The sequence below is a fragment of the Nomia melanderi genome, chromosome 6, assembly GCF_051020985.1.
Source record: "Nomia melanderi isolate GNS246 chromosome 6, iyNomMela1, whole genome shotgun sequence".
In the NCBI taxonomy this organism is placed as follows: Eukaryota; Metazoa; Arthropoda; class Insecta; order Hymenoptera; family Halictidae; genus Nomia; species Nomia melanderi.
The window spans coordinates 13,374,677-13,394,960 of NC_135004.1; the positions used below are offsets into that span (position 1 = coordinate 13,374,677).

A 20,284-nucleotide genomic window follows, 5' to 3' on the forward strand; every position below is an offset into this window, starting at 1 on the left:
CGACAGAGGGCCGGGCGTATCGGGACCCTCGCGGGGACGACGCGAGTGCAATTCGAATCGCGAACGTGGATTGGAAAATGCAGCAGGCCTCGGGAACGGGGGTACCGAAAGTACGGCTCGTCGCCGATCCTGGAAAGAGAACTTTCGAATCGAACGTGAAAGGAGAACCGCCGCGGCGAACGCCGCGCGAGATGGCTTGCCGGCGATCCTCTATACCGTTTCGCGATCGCGGTTTCGAGCAGAGGGTGGTCCGTAGTGGTTGAAGTGTCGGCGGAATGATTTCGACGGTGGAAAAATGAATTCGAAGTGTTGGGTAAGATCCGTTTTCGTTGGAATTCTTGTTTTAAAGGAAATTCAGGGAGAGGTGTAATTTTGAGGAATTGGGAATGAGTGAGGGGGTGTAAGTTTGAGGAACTGGGGATTTTTGGGAGGTGTAATTTTGAGGGATTGAGAATTTTTAAGAGGGTGTAACTCTGAGGAATTGGGGATTTTTGTAGAGGTGTAATTTTGAGGAATTGAGAATTTATGGAGAAGTTATTCTCTATGGGAAAGTAAAAATTATTTGATTTCTGGATTCCTCTGTAATCTGTAGTGTGCATCAAATGACTATTAAAATAACTGTAGTAATACTTCGGCGACAGCGGTGCTTTGAAGCACCTTTAGAACAGAACTTTCCACAGGTGCTCGCAGATTAATTTTCATTATTCGTCGTTGGAACGGGCCGAATATTAGCCCTACAAATTTAATTGGTCGCTAAGCCAACTTTTTCTATATTGTTCGACGCAGAATAAAATCGTGTAACTTCTTTTGAAAGTTGAATCTATACTCATCAGTCTTTCAAGCGTCGTTAAGCGTAGAATGGTCTTCCACCGATGCTTGAGAAAAAGCCGATGGTCTCGCGTGTATATTTTACTACATATTTTCCATTAGTAGTCAGTAGGATCGATTCTTTCGAAACGAAGTGTCTTGCAATTAAAATTCTCCCGTCGTTCAGCCCAGAATAGATAACATCGATACCTCCGAGTGGCAAACGTTCTATCGCTATATAGTCTTACGTGTAGCGTACATTGTTGCGCTCCGAACGAAACAGCGTCGGTTCTTTAAAAGAGCGAACGTTCTACCAGACTTCCACAATCGCTTTTTCGCTCATCACTCGAAACCGAATTGGACTGCCTCCAATTATTTTCAATGTTAAGTGTTCAATGACCGTATTCTCGCGTACAACAATTCACGCGCCGCTCGAGGTAGAATGAACCGGTATCGCTATTTTCGATATTCGACTGTCCTAAAACCCAATTCTCATGCATCCCCTGGCTCGCGATGGAATGACAGCGATTTATTCTCAAAATGTGCTGCCTAGTGCCGTGTTTTCGTGCATTGCTCCATTTATTCTTCAACGTGGCAGCAGGCGTTATCGATATTTCCGAAATACGGGTCTCCTAAAACCCAGTTCTCATGCAACTTTCAACGTAGGATGGAACAACATCGATTTCTTCCGAGATTAACTGCCCAGCATCAATGTTTCATAGGTTTTTGCAGGAATTGTTCACTACCAGATAAACGTAATATATTTTTCTCTCGACAATCGAACAGTTTTACAAATCTGCCGTGATAAATTCTTTTCGCCGTCACTGGAAGGACGTCAATTCTCTTCTGCGCTACAACGACCGCATTCTCGTACACGTTACCGGCGTGTGTGTTCAATTTAGAGTGAACTAATTGCAGGATCAGTTCCTTGTAGAATCAGGTATTCCACGAATCTCTTGTGGTGAAATTCGCGTAGAACGCTCGGAATGAAACGTCGGCCGACTCGGTTTCCTTTCAGTGCCACGCGATCAACGACCGCATTTTCATACGCATCTTTCATACATTGTTCAAAGTAGAACGAGTCCGGTGCCCATTCTTTTGAGAATCAAGTGCCTCACTCATCTTCCGCGATCAATTCGTGTCTCATTCACCATAGAATCTCGAGGATCGTCGATTCTTTCCGAAACCAAGCATCCGCGAACAATTTTTCTTCCGTGCTTCCAAGATAAATGTCCCTGTCACCCGGCGACCCGGCTCTTTCGTCGTGTTATTAAAAATTGAAATTTAACGTCTGGTGCCGAAGATATTGTCGTTGTCAGTCCATTGAATCCTTTTAATTAAAAAATCTCGAATTTCCTTACAAAGTAATTTCTTTCGAAACTTAAACGAAAATATGTTGAGCGAATGTGTGCATTACATTCGTAGATTGTACTATAGTCAGAGCATAAATTATAGTAATTTTGCATAATTCGCAATTCGAAACTCTCCGTTGTCCTCCATTGTACTGAAGTCGTGTCCACAATACCTTGGCTTCTGCCATATGGCTGAACCGTATGGATTCGATGCAGGGACAAGTGCGGTGCAGTTTGCACCAGCAGATTTTCAGGCTATGCAGCTGTTCCAAGCAGCTCTCGAAGTCCTTTTGGCAATGCTAAGACGGTGGGAATCAAGCTTAATCGTTCATTGTGCATTCAAGTGACTTGATAAAAGTAGGCAGAATTTATTTATCTTTTCTTAAGTCGAAGCGAATTATTCATGTATCTATTTATTGTACGCCTGCATTACAGTAATACAACATTAAATCGTTTATTTTCAAATTGGAAATAATATGAACAATTGGAAACAAGAATTTCCGCTGTATTTATCGTATGGTATACCCTGTTTGATTGTCGATCGTTGCTTCGGCTACATTAAAATATTGTATAATACATAACGTTCATACGTTCCGTTTAATTTATGTACTATGTTTTAATTAGTTAGCCGTGGTCGACGAGTGTACTCGGAAAAAGTAATTATCTAAAAGTAATTACTATTTAAATGGCAATTTTAACGAATACCGAAATACATTCGTAAATTTCCATACGTTTAAAATATTCGGAGAACAAAACGAAATAAAAGAATATATTATACAAAAAAACGACATATAGCGCAAATTTACGTCCACACTTTTCAGAGGTCGCCACAGCTAACCAGTTACCACGTTGATCGCCACGGTGGTCACCAGCTATTAAAACCTTTGAAAACAATCAAAGGAAACTGATGTCGAATGAAAATGTTCAATAACACAAGTAACTAAACAATAGTATACCACGAGAACTATGGAACGAAACTATTAATAACCAATTCCAGTACCGTTTGTCTCCATTACGAAGGAACAAGTAACATTGCATAAGATACTCCGAATTTTCGTGGCAGTCAACGTGTTAAATGCGTCGTAATCATACGAATAACATATCGCGCGAAACAATTGCAAGAAAGACACGCTCCGTAGCTGAGGATATTTCATATTCGACAGCGGCCTGTTAAGAACGTTTCGACGCTATGAGGATAACTCACCGTTCCAGCGAAGAATTAAACAGCGCTGTTTGTTCACGCGCGACTGCGCAAAGATCGGTTATTAACCGTCCGATTATCCCGCTCCTTGGATCATCCAATTTGTCGGCGAAACTTTTGTGCGCGCGATTGCGGGTTATAAATACGGGGCCCCGTAACAGCAGACGTTTATGATCGCGATACTAGACGCTTAATTTACGACGACAGTGCCTCTCTCGCGCGCGCGCGGGACCCCTCCGTAATGCCTCTTTCATCGGGGACCGACTGCACGCGGCCGAGCCGCTGCACCCCGTGTGCATCTGCCCGCAGAACTCGATACCTTGTTGCACATCTCCCCGATCGACCGGCCGGCTCCGCTCGGCGCTCGTGAGAAGGCACGCACGCACGCACGCGAGAGTTTTATTTCGCGAGCTTTACGGCCTTCGAAGTTTCTTGCGCCAGCGCTGTGTGCGCGCTCGCGCAGATTTACACTCTTTAAAATTTCATGTTGCGATAGTAACGGAACCGCCGCGGAGAGTCGCGAGTTTCTGCCGGGGATATTATCCGGTTGACGTTGCAACGGAGGAATTTACTGTTTGCACGGTTGAAATTGTTCGACTGGAACTACCGAGTAGCCGAAATCACTTTTCGTTAGTTCTTCGTGGAAATTCTGATGTTTCTAAATTCGATTTAGCTACTACTTAGCTTGCGTATTCTGACGTTTGGTGAGATTCCTAGAAGCACGTGTCTCTTCGGTAATTGGAAGAATTGGGAATGCGTTGTTGCGACAGATTTGGTTTCAGTGTTAACTGCGATCGATGCACTGGTATTCTGGAAACAGAATGGTCGTGGCGTAGATACCGAGGATCTACGCTATGGAATTCTGCAAGAATTAACGCAACGTTCCTCGGTTAATTTCAGCCTGGCGCGATTGCCGCGCTTATATATGTAGGTCAGTAATTATTAACCGTTGCAGGGAGTAATGGGATTTGTTAGGTTTTAATCGTTATTGGCACTGTAGCGTTACGTTTTGCTCAAACCCGTTGCAAAGTCATGTTACAACCGATATAGTCGCTCGCAAGCTGCGAGCTTTCGACGTTCCTGAAATATCATTCAAAAGTAATTAGCACGAACGGTTGCAGCCACATTCGTTCCACTTCGTACATAGCACAGCGCTTAACTGTACAAAGTTTATCAACGTTTCCGCACTTGTTTTTTTTCATTCGCGAGGCGGAAAAGAGTCGCCCGCCGCACACAGCGCGGCGAACAGTTTATCTCGATCCGGCGCAGATTTATCATCGCTCGGGTCGCAGTTTGCGCATCGTGATCGTCCGCCGGCGGTTCTTATCTTCCGCCGGGAATTCAAAATACACGAAAGCTCGCGATCCGGCGGGGACCCTGGCCCGCGCGCGCGTTTCAATACGAATAATTCCCGTGCCCGTCGTCGGACGGTGCTCGCCGGCGAATTTCACCGTGATTCATCGTCGGGGCGCATTGTTCCCGGTCGTCACGGTTGCCGCCGCGCGAATTTCCACGAAAGCCTTCGACCATCTCGCCCACTTTTGGGCTTTCCCGTTTATCCAACGAACGGTTCGACATTAGCCGCAGAAATGAGAACGGGCCGCATTGTAAGTGGATTCGAATTCTGGCGGACAGCCTCGGACGTTTTCGCGTTGGGAACCATTGTAACGCGGCTGATGCGTTCCGCGTTTACGACTTCTTTCGCGTAAACACTATGAAAGTGGACGATTAATCTTCATTCGATTAAGAAAACAGTTCGGATCGCGTAGTTATGAGATAGTTTAATCTAGTTCCATTCGAATTGGCTTTAACCTGTTTTCCTTCGACGCTTTATGGTTTTTAGATCCGTTTAACGCAAGCTATTGTTCGAAACGCTGGGAGCGGCGGTCGCCACTGAGCGTGAAATCAGGTTTCGCGAATTTCAGCAGCATTATTGTTTTTCGCCCGCGAGAACGGAATTGCAGCTCGAACTTCACAGTCGGCGAGATTATATATTTTAGTGCTCATTATAAATAGGTTGTGAAGGGGATCCAACAACAGCGCCACTAACAACTTCGATTGAACATACTACATTGTCCTTTTTCCGAGAATCCATTAACTTGAGTTTGAAAGCGATCTCATTAATCCAACAAACCGCGGCATCATTCACTATCCACGAAATTGCTCATCACCGAGGATATGCTTAGAAATATGTCGCGCTCGTCCCCGAGCTCGCATTATTGCTCCGTAGCATACGCCACAGACATTTCTGCAACAAACTGATGATACAAAACAAACCTAAATCGATCCCAAAACTAATTCACATCCTCTCTTGCCATCCACAACAGCGTACGATAGAAGCATACTGCAAAACATCCGCGAGCAAGCAAACTCTTCCCTACAAGAAACTCGCCTCTCTCCCTTCAAAATTCTCTCGCAGACGACGCACGTCGACTTCCGTTGCCAAAATTGAACAGCACCTCCCCAAAGGTCCACGGTTCCAAAGAATCCCAAAAAACCACACCGACTTCTCGAAACATTCCACGCAGGATTAAAAAACGCGTCGCGTAGTCGCGTCTCGAGCGGAAACCCCGTGGGTCGCAAGTACCGGAAGCCTCTCCCCGCGGCTGGAACTTTCGTTGTTCCGCGCAACCTCGCGTTCCGGGGTCTGAGTCATCGTGCCAGCGACGAGCGAGGCTTGCTTCTCCCATCGCAATGGAAACAATTGCCGGCCCGTGTTTAGAAACTCACCGCGGCGGATCCGCGGACGGCCTGTCCGTAAAAAGCCGCGGCCGATTCGTGCGGTGGCGGCGGCGGCGGCCGGATAATCAGTCGAGAAGAAGAAGAAGAAGAAGAAGAAGAAGCGGCGCCGGTCGGCGACGATGGGCGAGGCCTCGCCGCTTATTATTGCTGGGGAACTAGTCGCGCTGGAAAAATCGCTGACTATACTCGCGGTAACTCAACCCTTTCTGCGGTCGGTCGGTCGGTCTTGGGCTGTCCTATGGGATCGAGAACCAGCCGAGTCTGGTTGGGATCGGTTGTACGTACCGTCAGTTGCTGGGAACCTGGCACTGGTGACGTCATAGGGGCAGAAACAGTCGCTCCGAGAAATCCAATCGCGAGTCCGGAAACGGCTTTTCGCGCGACCCGATCAGTGTGCGTGAGCGCTTCAGCCAATCATATGCTAGAACCGAAAATCCGTGCGGGCAAGGCGTGCGCTTTCGAATCTGACCACTTAGACGAGAGTGCCAAGTCGCCAGCAACTGAATATACTGGCAGCTCTCATGTCCTCAGTCAATTCAAAAAACTGAAACTGCACAGGGACGCGAGTAATCAGCCGCATGTTCTATCATGTTCATGAGAAGAGCCTGAGACGACGGAAGAGTCCGTTGCCAGGGATTTTCTTTATGGTTTTGATCGGTTAAGTGTAAGATACTGACTAACAGCGAATTAGTATTGAAAATGAGGCGAGATAAGATGAAAGCTGACTAACGAGGCTCTTCTCTGTGACCCCGGGATTTAGTAAATATGAAAAGTCATCGCTGCCCAGAAATGAAATTCCATGACAATGCTCGTTAGATATCACTCCGTCGCATTGTGTTCCGTCAGTTTTCTTCGTCGCGCTGCTCGGCCTATAACTTCACTTGGTCTGTAGCTATTGAAGATCTATCCCGAGCGGAGAAGTCTCTTTGCCCCTGTGACTTTTTAGCTTTTAAGGCTGACAGCAGCGAGAGCTGCACTGTACTGTGCAGATTTCTCATCGAAAACCAGCGACCATTGCACCGTGTACAGTGCAGCTCTCGCGTCTTGGCCGACTCCGACAAGCTAAGATGTTAGCAAGGGGAAGACGTTCATTCGCCACGATCGGTTCCGTGGTTATAGCAACGTTAATTTCTTTGTAGACTGTAGAAATTGTGAGCAATGAACGTCTGACGCAAAGCACGATCAAAGTAATGAAACGTTTAGACAAACAATTGCAACGGTTCACGATGAGTTACAAAATGATTTACATGCATTCTAGCGAAGGCTGCAGACAGTGCATGTTCTTGAGAAATAGGAACGGAAAATTCATTTCGGTGAACACTTCGACTGCCAAATACGAATTAAATCGTACTTGGCGACTGGGGAAACAATTTTGTTTCACGCGCCAGCTACGAGGTAACTCGCGCGAACATTGTCCTGCCAAAAATTAATTTTTATTGATCGTTCGGTGGAAATTGTACACGAGAAATAGCATCGAAGTGGCGAACTTGATTAGGGCAAGTTTACAAGCGGGGAATGTCAACGAGAGCCGACTCGTTAAATGAGAGTAAATCGGAAAAATATAATCTTGGTAATATCATGGATTGATCGCGCGTAACGAACGTAATTAATCTCCAGCTTTATGATCTTGTCAGCTGCGCTCGTAAGAGTTCCTTTAATCTTACCGATGTACTAGAATAAACTGGAATTCCGTTAATTAGAACTGCTTGGCTGCCCCAAAGGTTTTAATCGTATTCAATAATTTCCTCTGCTGATTCTGTAATCGACCAACGTGTCGATAACTGCGCGAATTCCACGCGTTTCCTGTGCAAATCTTATTTTTTCCATTGGTTAACAGAGATAAATGTTATTACTAATAATGGTAGATTATTTATTAGCGGTACAGTTCCTGCGTTATACCGTCCAGTTGCCAGACTTCGTTAAAATGATTCCGCATACCTCTATGTAGCCGAAAACAAAATCGTGCTTTTCGAATTCGTCCGAAAGTACATCATCGGCGGATCGTGGAAATACGTGGAAAGGGCAATTAGATAAATTGCTTAACATTTATGCAATGCATATTATGCAGCAAAAGATCAAAGCGGAGACGTAATAATGCGTGTCGTATAAATAATTCATATTACCGGGGGACACGTTTCGAGCAACGGTTCTCGCGGGGCCATCGTCGTTCTCGGTGAACCTCTGGTTTCGGAGTGAAAACAATGACTCAAGTGACAAGTCTCGCATAATTTATTTATTATGTAGTTTAATCCGCCCTGTCGTGTCGATTTTACGCAGGTGAATATCATTGAATAGATGTAAACCGGCAAAAACGAAATCACTTCTTCGGTTCATAAAGTCGTAGGAATGCACGGTGCGACTTAATGGCAACGAAATACATGAATTCAAGAATTTACGATACAACGATTTAATCTTGATCGAACGTTGAATCTTGAAACTGACTGAAACGGTATTGAAAGTATGGAAAACATCTATAATAAAGACAGTAACGAGTTAGCGTAAGATGTAGTGAATTGTATCCAAGGAAATTGTTGTTTTCGACTTTCTACCATTTCTAAGCTACAACTTGGCTCGCTTATCGAAGCACCCTCTATATAAAACGAGTTTGGCAGACGAGCGACGCGACAGTGACAAGGCTGATTCGTTTGGTCGTGAGTTTGTGGGCCGCGGGTCACCAATACGAACAGAACTCGGCAGTAGGCTACAATAGCTACTCGTAGGTTAAACTTAGGCGAATCGGAACGCCTTTTCTTTGACAGTACAAAGATAGAAACGCTTGAATATTAACCCTTTGCACTCGAGAGTATTTTTCTCGTTAAATATTCATTGCTTTCCGATGAAATATCAATGATATTTGTTACAACTTGCATAAATCGACAGAACTATTTTACTTCGATGTTCCATGTGTCGATACATCATATAAAATATAATATTGAATTTTAAACTTTATAACTTCGTTGGATCCAATCTGGCGACTGAAAGGCGTCTCTCGAGTGCAAAGGGTTAATAATAGCAAGTTGAAAAGAATCTTTAAATCGACAAATATATATTGACTCCTTATTTCAATCCACAGATTCATGACGCTGAACATTTAGTATTCCACACGAAGAAAATTTAATTACTTTCACGTGTCCGTAACGCCATAACGCGTGATATAAGGCGCGTGAGGTTGAAATTTCCTTCTTTATATTCATTGCATTTCACGAAGATGATTTGTTGCGTCTAATAAAACATCGTAACGGTCAAGATGAACACTGAAACCCTGGTCGCGAACATGTTCTTCGTTGCACAAGAGTCAGTGTAACGAGAAGGATCGTTCACTGACAAGTTTGGTTTCTAGTTTCAATCGGTTATTAATTCTTCGGACGAAGGTTCCCTGAAATGTACGAAACTATCAGCAGATAAAGCTAAATTATATATCGAATGCTTAATTAATAGAAAAAAGGGGAAGACCACTTGCTGATCTCTTACTGTTCGAGTAATTCAATCATTTGTTCGCGAATTAGTCTTCCAAATACGAACATCTGATCTCGTCGGAATGTCGTCATTCGTCCGCAAAGGGTTAACTATGCTGACGATTAGCAAGCTTATCGAAGATAACACGAGATACGATTAGAAGTAACCAATTAGACCCACATTTCTCAGCTTAGGCAAATGGTAGATGGAGTATACCCTCCGGCTCCATTCGGAGATGTTGTTTCTCCAGTCTGATCCGGCGAGTGTCCGTCCCCGCGGTATAATTTGGAATCCATTAGAACGATATGCATCACGTTATCCGCGCCCGAGACTGTCGTGTACCAGTTTAACAGAACTCCGTCCCCCCTGCCCCCTGACCGAGTGCCGCGGCGACGGCCAACGTAAACGTAACTGTACTTCGTGGTACCGTAGATCGTTCATAATACCTCGCAACACTATTTCTGACAAGCCAGCACTATAATTAGAGCACGTCGTGCACGCGGATGAACGGAGACTTGGCCGTGGCCACGCTGGAGGGACAAAGAGGGACCGCGACGCGGGGGCGGGACAACGTAGTGACCATTTTGTAGTCACGGATCGGCTAGTTGTAGACGTCGGGGACATTGTTCTGGGGAGAGAATGATTTGCTCCTTTTTCAGAGTAGTTTCAATATTAGCCGCGTGTAGGTGGTCGGCACGCTAATTTGACTAATTAAACGAGCAGTTATGCGCGACAGTATGATCGATACTGATAGTCTGATTCGGTGGAATTATTGTAATTATTCTGTCACCTGATGCGGTACCTTTGTTTCGCAGTTGATCCGATTGAAAACCTGTACGGGTCACGATGAATACAATATGAAATGATTAACCCTTCGCACTCTCGCTCACCACTTGATTTCATGCAGCAAAACTATAAAATTTGATATTTAATGTTATCCGTGTAATGCATCAATTTGAGAAATGTTGGAATAGTAGCTTTGTTCCTCAATGCACGTGTGATTTCTCTTCGAGTTAGTATACTTCACGAAGTATTTACCTCATCGGAAAATGTTCAAATATTTCTATGAAAAACTTGCGAGTGCAAACGGTTCATAATGGAATATTGAGGTATAGTTATAAAAAATTGTGATGTGCACGGAGCTCTGAGTAAAATTTTTATGATTCAATCGTTCGATGAGGGGTTGCTCGTTACCGTTCTAGGGAGCGAATGATTTCTTTTATTTTCGCGTCGACTGTATACATTTAGGCGATGCATTAATTTGATTAACGCGATGCAGCGATTAACATGGATGATCACGTTCGGCACGGTTGATGATTTAACTTTGCGCGTTGCGAATTATAAAGGCGACGTTGCTGAACAACGATTGATGGCTTGAAATTTTATTGTTGCGCTCACATTCTCGATCATTAACAATTCCCGCGGGAGCAAGCGGTGCATTTACATTGCAATGCTCTGCTCCGCGCTAATTAATGGTGATAATGAACTCCCGTGGAAGACCTTTATGAGCACACCATGGCTTCTATTTTTCTTACCCCCTTCATAGCAGTGTGTATATTATATTACACAGTTAACATCCGGAGATAATGAATCGAGAGTGAACGTTCGCGCGATAGAACCTAAATAGTTCCATCAACACAGGAGTGCCCATTAAAATGTTCATTCGCGAACGACCCGAACGAGGAACAAAAAGAAACGAGAGCAGACGGAAAAGCGCGGATTTCAGTTTCACTGCAATCGGCAGAAGTTGAAGGCCTCGCGCGGCTGATTGGTTATCTCGTTAATTGAACGTGAACCTTGAAACTTGCATGCACTTTCGCGCAACTATCGCGTTCTACCCTAACAGTGTCAAATATTTTTCAATCTTTCGCACCCCAACAAAATTGAAATTCCATCATTTTTAACCTTTAACGTTACACTGCCTGGACATGCCAGTATCGTTTCATAGAATCAGATGAAGATCGTTTGTTTCCTTTCTTTCTAATTGTTCATTTTTATTTTTATTATCACTCGCTTAGAACTGGAAAAATGTAACGATCGCACTATGTGACATTTATTTTTGTAAAAATAGAAGGGCGTAATTCAGTTTCCGAATTGGAACGAAAACCGCCATCGCGCCGCTTGGCATTTTTCGAGCGAGTTTTTGCAAAAACCCGCGGGAAACGGTTAAGTTATGGTCGTGCAGTCTGACAGACCATCTTTTCAGTAGCTTTAGTTTCAGTTATGCTAACAATGGTGCAATGTCTGCTTTAAATGTCTCTGCATAGCAATAGTATCAATTATATCACGAAAATTCCACTGGTTTCAAAATTGATATTTTATGCGAGACCGCGTATGAAACAAATCTACGTCCATATTTAGAAGTTTAACAAAGTCTCTGTTATTATATCTACTATTCACCGTACGAATGAAACGCGAGGAGGCCTTGCCGACATTTTTTAAGGAACATTGGGGGCGGAAAGCGACTGCTAACCAAGCAAGGCATGCGATCGCCCGTGGGGGCGTTGCCGCGTGAATCGGAGCTATCGAAAACTTTCCAAAACATTCGTCAAAGCGGACAGTAACGTGTATCGATCCCCGGTGAACCGCTCCCCGAAATTTCACCGCCTTTCCGTCGTCCGAAGGCTCAACCGACAAACTTCTCTCTGTCCTCGGCGCGCAGTGGTCTGGATTGTCGGATAAAGCGGAAAAAAATTCTAAAACCGTTTTTCGTACTGGTCGCGGTACTGTTTTCTGTGTAGTTTTGCATTCTAGATCGGAGATAACTGAAATGAAGTCGACAGAACTGTAGTAGCTTCATAGTAGAATTATTTTATTTCAGGAATTTGTAACTCGGTAATACGCTCGTGTATCCGTTTTAATTTCACTTTCACTATCGCCGATTAATCCAGTATCAGAACTCCAGAATTTTACGTTTCTATTCCTTTACCTTCACTTTTGGACTTTTTCTTCTTAAAGGTACTTTCCTTATCCATTCTGGAATCTGCAAGAATATTTAACCTCTTCGCTCCATGGACGAGATAACTCGCGACTCAATTTCCTTCGCGAGATGTTATAGACGAGATACGTCGTCGAACAATCTCGACAAAATATTGTTCGTATAACGCTGGGAATATGGAAATAACACGCAAACATGGAAAAGGAAATAGCTTGCATTCCTACTACTGTATCGCGGAGTATCTCGTCCTCGACAATTAAAAAGTAATTTACCCGTAATTGACGTCACTTTTCTAATTTGTCGAGGAATCTTGGAGAATCGTTAAAATCGTATTTACACGTAATGCGATTATGATATTGTGAATGATTACAGGAAAAAGTGATTAAATACAGAATACCATTGGAACAAAATTGAATGTCGAGTTTGCTTCGAAGGGATGCAAAAGGGCAGACGGTTCTGCTCGCGTTCGCGCGATTCCACGCGCCACGCGCGCACCGTTTTTCGCGATCGTTAAGCCCGAAGACGCGCACCGCTATCTTATCGTGGCCGTTTAATTTCGTAAATGCGGTATCACCCCGGTAAACGGCGGAGATTAGGTCTCGCGTCAGCGGGGAACGTCTTCGGCCAGCTCTCGAAAGCAGCGTCTCGGTTTCGGCCAGTTTAGGCTCCACCGCTGCGGGATCGTGCGATCGAGAAATTTATCGAGCGCTTAGAAAGCTTTGTTCCCGCGATAAACGATGGGGTATATTTCCGAGGAAAGATTCTAATCGCGGGATTACACGGTGATGGACGGGGCCATTTTTGGTTGCACGGGTAATGCCGAGAGTCGCGCGGACAGTCGGTGAATGGCGAATTATAATATTATATGATAGGAAGGAAATATGGGTGGAAGGTAATTATTTTAGTGATGAATGATTAAGATAAAATTGATGAACTGGGATTGCCAGGGTTGTTTAGAGATAAATGATTAAGATAAAATTGATGAAATGGAATTGCCAGGATTGTTCGAGAGGCCAATGTTTTACGTGGGTGAATGGAATATGAAATGGAATATTGCGATATTGCGAATAATATATTGTAGATTATTTACCAGAAAATTCTGGAATATTATTCTACTGTAAACACGTTAATACGTTTGATATTCCAGTGATGTAATTCGTAGAATCAGGTACCGTAAATACAAGAACCAGTGGTGAAGATGACAAAATGAATGAAAAGTCAAATTGAATATGTATGAGGTCATGTCGCCTTTTCCGGTTGATAGTACTACTTGTAGCAGTCACATTGTTCCTGAATGAATGACATTTTCATTGAGACACATGTGATTCCTGATTGACGATCTTAACGGCTGCTTGGAAACCGTTTCTCCCAAGAAACGAGACAGCCCCATTTTTCTGTTCTATTTCTGATGGTAGCGAAAGTAGTCCGATGCCTTTCGGAGATCAGCTAAATGTTGATTAATAGATACTATATTTCTGTATTATTTTTCAATATTATTCTCTCTATTTTCAGTACACTGAGATTAGAACAAAACATATTGTAATCCAACTACAATCCTATTACTAATCAGTTCACTCAATCCAATGCTAATTAACAAACTACAATTGCCCTGGGACACATAAGTTTCAAACACCATTAACAAACAAGTCAATGTAAAACCAACTTGCTACCTATACAAATTATTACCACTTACTCTTACAGAAACACTATAATTACCAAATAAGTCAAAATGACTTATTTCTGATTTCTTATTTCACAATTACTGAGAAGGTACGGATACTTCTATACAAAATTATTAACGAAACTAATTCAGTAATAGTAAAACTGAAGTACAACTCAATTGAAGTCTGAATGAACGCACGCTTATGGTTTTTATACAGAAATTGGTCAAAGTCAGTTCAAGTGATCGGTAGTTCTAAACAGACACACGTTCCTCCATGAATACTCGCACTTCAATTTCTTCGAGTGTACTCAAATTCAGGCGAAGTACAGGAGAATCACGCTATACCTACTTTCTCGATGGTATCTTACTAATCTCCGCGCTCGAAACGCGCAGATGAACCGTAGATTGCATCGGGGCTAATCACATTCGTCTCGACTTACGTCAAGTGTTTACGCGTGACAAAAATCACGGTACTCGCGATCAGTGGTGGGGTAAACGGTCGGACAGCGCCGGCGGTCGAGCGTCTTCCCGTGTCGCAGCTATTTCGACCGTCACACAACGCGCTGCGGCGGAAACCTGATCCATTCGCCGGATGGTTTTCGAGTAGGGCCAACGTGGCTCGACTCGGAATATTTCGAACGGCCGAGTACTCCGATATATTCCGCGTACCACCTCCGAGACCAGGCATTATGCTCGCGTAATCGAGTACTCGCTCGCCCCTCCCACTTTCCCCCGCTTTGCTCCTCCTACCGGCGAATTTCCGTAGTGAACTCTCTCGGCGCGAGATCTGGCGCACGGTGGTATAGCTAGATTATTGAATTAGGGAAAAAATTGTAAGATGATCTGCGCTTTATTGGCCACGGTATACTATCCTCGACGTATTCTTGTATCTTGGATTGCATCGAACGAAAATCAGGTGGGCGGGATTATAGTGGTTTCATAGTAGGAGTGTTGTACTTAAAAGATCGTAACTTGGAGTTGAGAGGGTGTGGTTTCCACGGTGGAAAGCAAATTTAGCGTGGGGGTTGAACTTTATCGTGTTTAGGGAATTCGACGTAGGATCTGCGTCGCAAGTTTCATTTGCAAAATTTATGGTACTTTTAGCGACTTCGTTATAGTCGTATATTTAGCATCAGTTTCGTCACTGTTGATTAATGTAACACCGCAAATTTCTATATGTTCGAGTAGAGTGTACAGTACCCGAAACACTCATCACCGTCAATTTCGGACTCTTTAACTCCTAATTATACGCTGCAGATCACCGCGTGGCGCCGCGGCGCCCAGCTGCGGCTCCGCCTATGAGAGCCGCTGGCCCGAATCACCGCGGAGCCATACAAAGCCGGCGCACACTGGGTACGCCGAACCAGACTCTGAAATATTCATAGTAGCCGCGGTACACGCTCCGTTGCTGTGTTCCGTCGCGTATACACTTTTTATACGAAATGTAACAGAACATCTGGGACCTAGCCTGCGTTGACGGAAAGAAGGAACTTGAAACGAAGCCGAGACTAGGGGGGTCCGCCGAAGTTTATTTTAATGCATAAGTTTCCTCGGTACACAATGAAATTAACGAGCTTCAAGTCAAGTGTGAAAATTATTACCGTTCGATCCCTCGCTTCTCCCTTAAGTATCCCATTTCCGAATCACAATAAATCAACAAAGTTCAATATAATATACTGCATTCGTTTCTGAGGAAAATGAGTTTTTACTCGACTTCCGTGTCTTAAGTTTAATTTCCTGAATCCAGTCGTCGAATAGTTGTCTTTGCATTTACATCTATTGACATAGCAGGTTCTGTCGAGACGTGAAACCATGAAAACGCGAAGCATTGTCGTACTATATCGCGCGGCGAAAGGTTCCGCGCGTCGGTTCTCCGTTCGCCTAAATCAGAACAACGCACGCGCGAGCGAGCGAGCGCTTCGCCCCTCCCCTCCGGCCCCCACTCCGTCGCCGGTGATTCGTGTTCTCAACTTCTCGGTCCACCCGCCCCGCCCCCCTCCGCGCCTATGTGAACGAAAAGAGCGGGCAAGAATGTTTTGACACTCGGTTTTTTTCCGTAATCATTGCTAGACTCCGCGCAACCTCATGCAAATTCAATGTTTGGCCGGCGGTTCACGCGAACAAGAAGTTGGCACGGTTTTATCTGCTCCGTCCGTGGTTTTATTGCGTTCGCAATGAACGCGCGTGTTGCGCTAAATTTGAGATCGTTGTTTTGTTCGGTGGGAACGCGTGGACGTCCACCAGCCGCTGATTATTTTGCACGAGGAAGTAGGCTTCTAAGGATAAAATTAGTGGGTGGGTCATTAGTTGGAAAAAATATGAAAACTCAGGTTACTTTCTCGCGTGAAGATGTATTATTCCGAAGAACTTGGTTCCGCGTTCTGTTAGTTTATGTACTTAATGGAATACTTATATGGATATTCCAGCTGTTATTAACTGCATTTACACATCGGTCGAATGGAACGTCTCGTTTGTAATCGTGATTGATAATAGGGACGTCTTCAATGTAATCGTTAATCATTAGATAACGGGCGCGCCGATGCGCGCGCAGCCACGAATATTATTTCCCTCGTTTCTGTGGCTTATTTTCGGATCGCCGCCGCTGTTTTTCTCAACGGGCGACACACTAGTGCCACGCAAAGAACGCAGTTCGAAGCGATCTCGTAGTTCCGCGTAGGCGTTGACGGATTTCGTGTGTTACGCATAGGAAAAGGGAAACCTCCGATCGTTCTAATGGCTCGATGGCCGGGCCGGATGTTTGATAAACAGATCTAGGCTTCGCGCCCCTTGCTCCGAGGAGCAGGACTTGATCTGTGCTCCAATTTTCTCTTAACGCGGGATTTATACGTCTCGTTCGATCGATCTAGCCTCTGAATAACTGCTGTGTAATGCTACATTCCTTTGTTCGACGGTCTGCGTTTCAGTTGATTGCGTTCATCCAGACTCTATTTCAAATTTCGTGCTACCTATATCACAATTTCAAGGATGGTGGCTCCGCTGTTGGTAACGGCAGCTTTTGGCAAAGATATCCGGATAACCGAAAGATCGATGATCGTCCGAGAATCTCCTGTGAACTGGCTTTTACTCGTTTCACTCGCTACCGATCGCGATCAACGAAGCTTCACTTTCATTTTCGAATATTTAATAATTCATTAAGGATTTCGGTAAATTCTGGATGTATGAAATGATTGTTCTATATCGGTAGAAGATATACATAATCGAATCGTAAGGGGACGTACAAGATCTTGAACTACAGAAGTACCGTCTTATCGAGTTTTCGACTAAAAGAGCCTTAACAAGCGCGCACTCGAGTTACAGGCATGTTTTAAACATTCCAACGTACACGTAAATATGAATTCCTATTCGTGGAGCTTACCTTTCTTTCGAGTTCAAGTTGTCAAGTTCAAATGCACATTAAACGCAAGCGGAATAGCTCGAGTTACATAGTTCTCGCTATTCGAACCATACAGGTTTTCCAGTCGCGGGGATTCCCGGCCGTCGCGGACCGACTGCGATCAAACGACGTCCCTCTACCGGAGAAACGTTTGAAAACCACTGCCGCGGATTGTGTCCCTATAACGTCGCGCCTCCCAGTTTTGCGTAACAAGAGGCGGCATTATAATACCCGCGGCCAATAATAAATGTCCCCGAACGAAATAGTTAGCGCACAGGCAACAGAATTAATAAGCACCGCGTCCGGTTTTATGATTGCAGGGAATGTGTGACATGTTCATCCAAACACAGCAGACGAGTAGCGTCAACGGCAGCAGCAGCAGCAGCAGCAGCAGCAGCAGTAACAACACCGTTCACCACCACAGCAAGAAACGGAAGTTGGAGTACAACGTGAGCCAGCCGGTGATCCAGCACGCATTGGTCCAATCGACCGGCGACTACCAATTAGACAATACCGGGCTGCAGCAACGGTACTCCGTGAACGGTGCTAATACCGCGTTTAGCTCGCTGCACAACAATAATAATGCGCTGCAGAAGAGTAGCCCGAACCAACAGACCCTGGTACGAGCCTCGACGATCAAGCTCTTAGACACGTACCAACGCTGTAGCCAGAAGGTTGGTGCCGCTTCCTGCGATCTCATCGCGTTGATAAAAAGACTCACGAAACGATTCAAACAAACATATCAACCGAACAAAATGTCGATAACTGATAAAAGAAAAATAAAAGTATATATATATATGAAGCAAAGAGAAAACGAGACAGTAACGTAACATGTAGATGTTTAAATAAAGAAAAAAAAAACAACAATCAGAAACCAAACGAAAAAGATATTAGAAAGAATTGAGAATAATAAGAAACTGCTTTAGAACGTTGAAACACTGGGGATCCGCGATCGCACGATCGGTTGTCGGGGTAAGCCTCGATCGTTGCGCTCCCCTTACGCGCTGCGACCATTTCGGGCCAGGCCGACGTTAACGCTTCGGCCCATCTCGCCTCGGAGATGGACGTCGGTGATTATTATTGGTCGCGGTTACGATTAGACAGTTAATAATCGCGGAACAGGATATATACATACATAGATGATACGTACATGGATACATAGATACATTGATACATACATACATACATGCATTCTCGGCTGTTATCGATACTACACGCTCGATGGGACCGCTCGAAACGGCTATAAATAAGCGTTAACGCCGAACGCCCCGTTTTCCTCGATCGGCAGCCAGTCGAATGGGAGACCTTCCCTCTTCCTCCACGGTTCCGCTCGAACGCGATCGTTCGTTCCGTTCGACGTATCTCGGCTAGGAACCGAAGAAGTCGCGCGCCCCGCGGTCGTTTGCATATTTAACGCTTCTGCAGCGGGATAGAACGATATGCAACGCGATGGGGATAGATGTGTACACCTTCTTGTTTATGCTTGGAGCCACTTACGTCTGCGATATAGAGCCGAAAGGAGTAGGCTCTGGATCCGGTAACGATTTATCTGCGGCCAGGGTATTCACCCCTTGCCCTGTGATTTCAGTAGATTTTATTCAAACGGGATCAGACCACTTTGTTTCGGTCGTAAGGGTACAAGGGAGATTGGAGAAGTTGCAACGATGTGTATGTTCTCGAGAGAATTTAATGTTAAGCTTGAATTTTGTATTGTGTTTGTCAAGTTTAATGTAGAGTGCACGTCTGATGCAGTTTGATAGGTTGAGGGGAGTTGATCGAATTTTTAGCGATTGTGTCACGTCAGAGGAGGTTGATGATACCGGACAATTTATTAGGCGATTTTGCACACTTGGTTATTGATTTCCTGCAGAATCTTAGCGATCGCGTTTAGTCACTTGAGAATTTCCTACTGTAACGATTAAGTGCTAGACTGCAGATGTTTACGAGTGTGTAGATTCTTATTAATTAATTTACGAATATGGAAACTGATAATTGGAAGACCTTTCAGGCATCGAGTAAACATTAATACCTAGTCGAGGTTTATTAAATCCCTCGCCGTTATTTATGGCCTTAGAGTTTCATGAATATTATGAATTCATAACATACGCAATGACTCATCGCTGCGGATATTTATGCGGATAACAACTTTATGCGCTACGGTCTATTATTCGCGGAGAGCAACATAGATGGGGTGAATAGTTGTTGCGATTGTCGATACGACCCGCATATTTTCTTTCGAAGAACAAACTGTATCATACCGAGAAAAGAAAACAAACTGAATTTTGTTTCATACGCGAGATGCACTATTGTTTATTTTCGTGATCGAAATTTACGATGCCTTTACTGCACGATACAATTGTAATGTCGATACTGCAGGAATGGAAATCAATAAACGTTTGTTTAAAACATTAACCTCTTCAAGGACGAATTTTGTTCGCGACAAAGCAGACAAACTCAATGCTCTATCTTGTTTCGAAACAACAAAATAACACCTCTGTTCATCGCGTAATTCAAAGGTAAACCAGACTGTACACCACCATAATGAAAGTCACAAGTGAACCAGGCGTTAAAGAATGGTGTACGCATCAATAAAACATTATTTCCCATATCAGCGATTCAGAATATTCTAAAGCTGCGCTGAATTCAATTGAATCCTGCGTTTCACTGATTCATTCAGTCTCTTATTAAGCGCATAATCATTCACAGTCCGCGTATAAAGATATATACACGC

The 20,284-nt window shown here is 44.2% G+C and overlaps 1 protein-coding gene across 25 annotated transcripts in view; it reads left to right on the forward strand.

The window, feature by feature from the left end:
• Positions 1-20,284, forward strand: part of Hipk (Homeodomain interacting protein kinase) — a 73,820-nt gene that overhangs the window by 24,591 nt on the left and 28,945 nt on the right. For 23 of the 25 annotated variants that reach the window (XM_076368174.1, XM_076368175.1, XM_031978805.2 and 20 more), the window contains one exon: positions 17,874-18,227. The exons of 1 other annotated variant lie outside the window; for it this stretch is intronic. In XM_076368174.1, the coding sequence (XP_076224289.1) occupies positions 17,874-18,227 (354 nt within the window). The remainder of the gene's footprint in view (positions 1-17,873; positions 18,228-20,284) is intronic. One more of the 25 variants, XM_031978803.2, reaches the window with a different exon arrangement.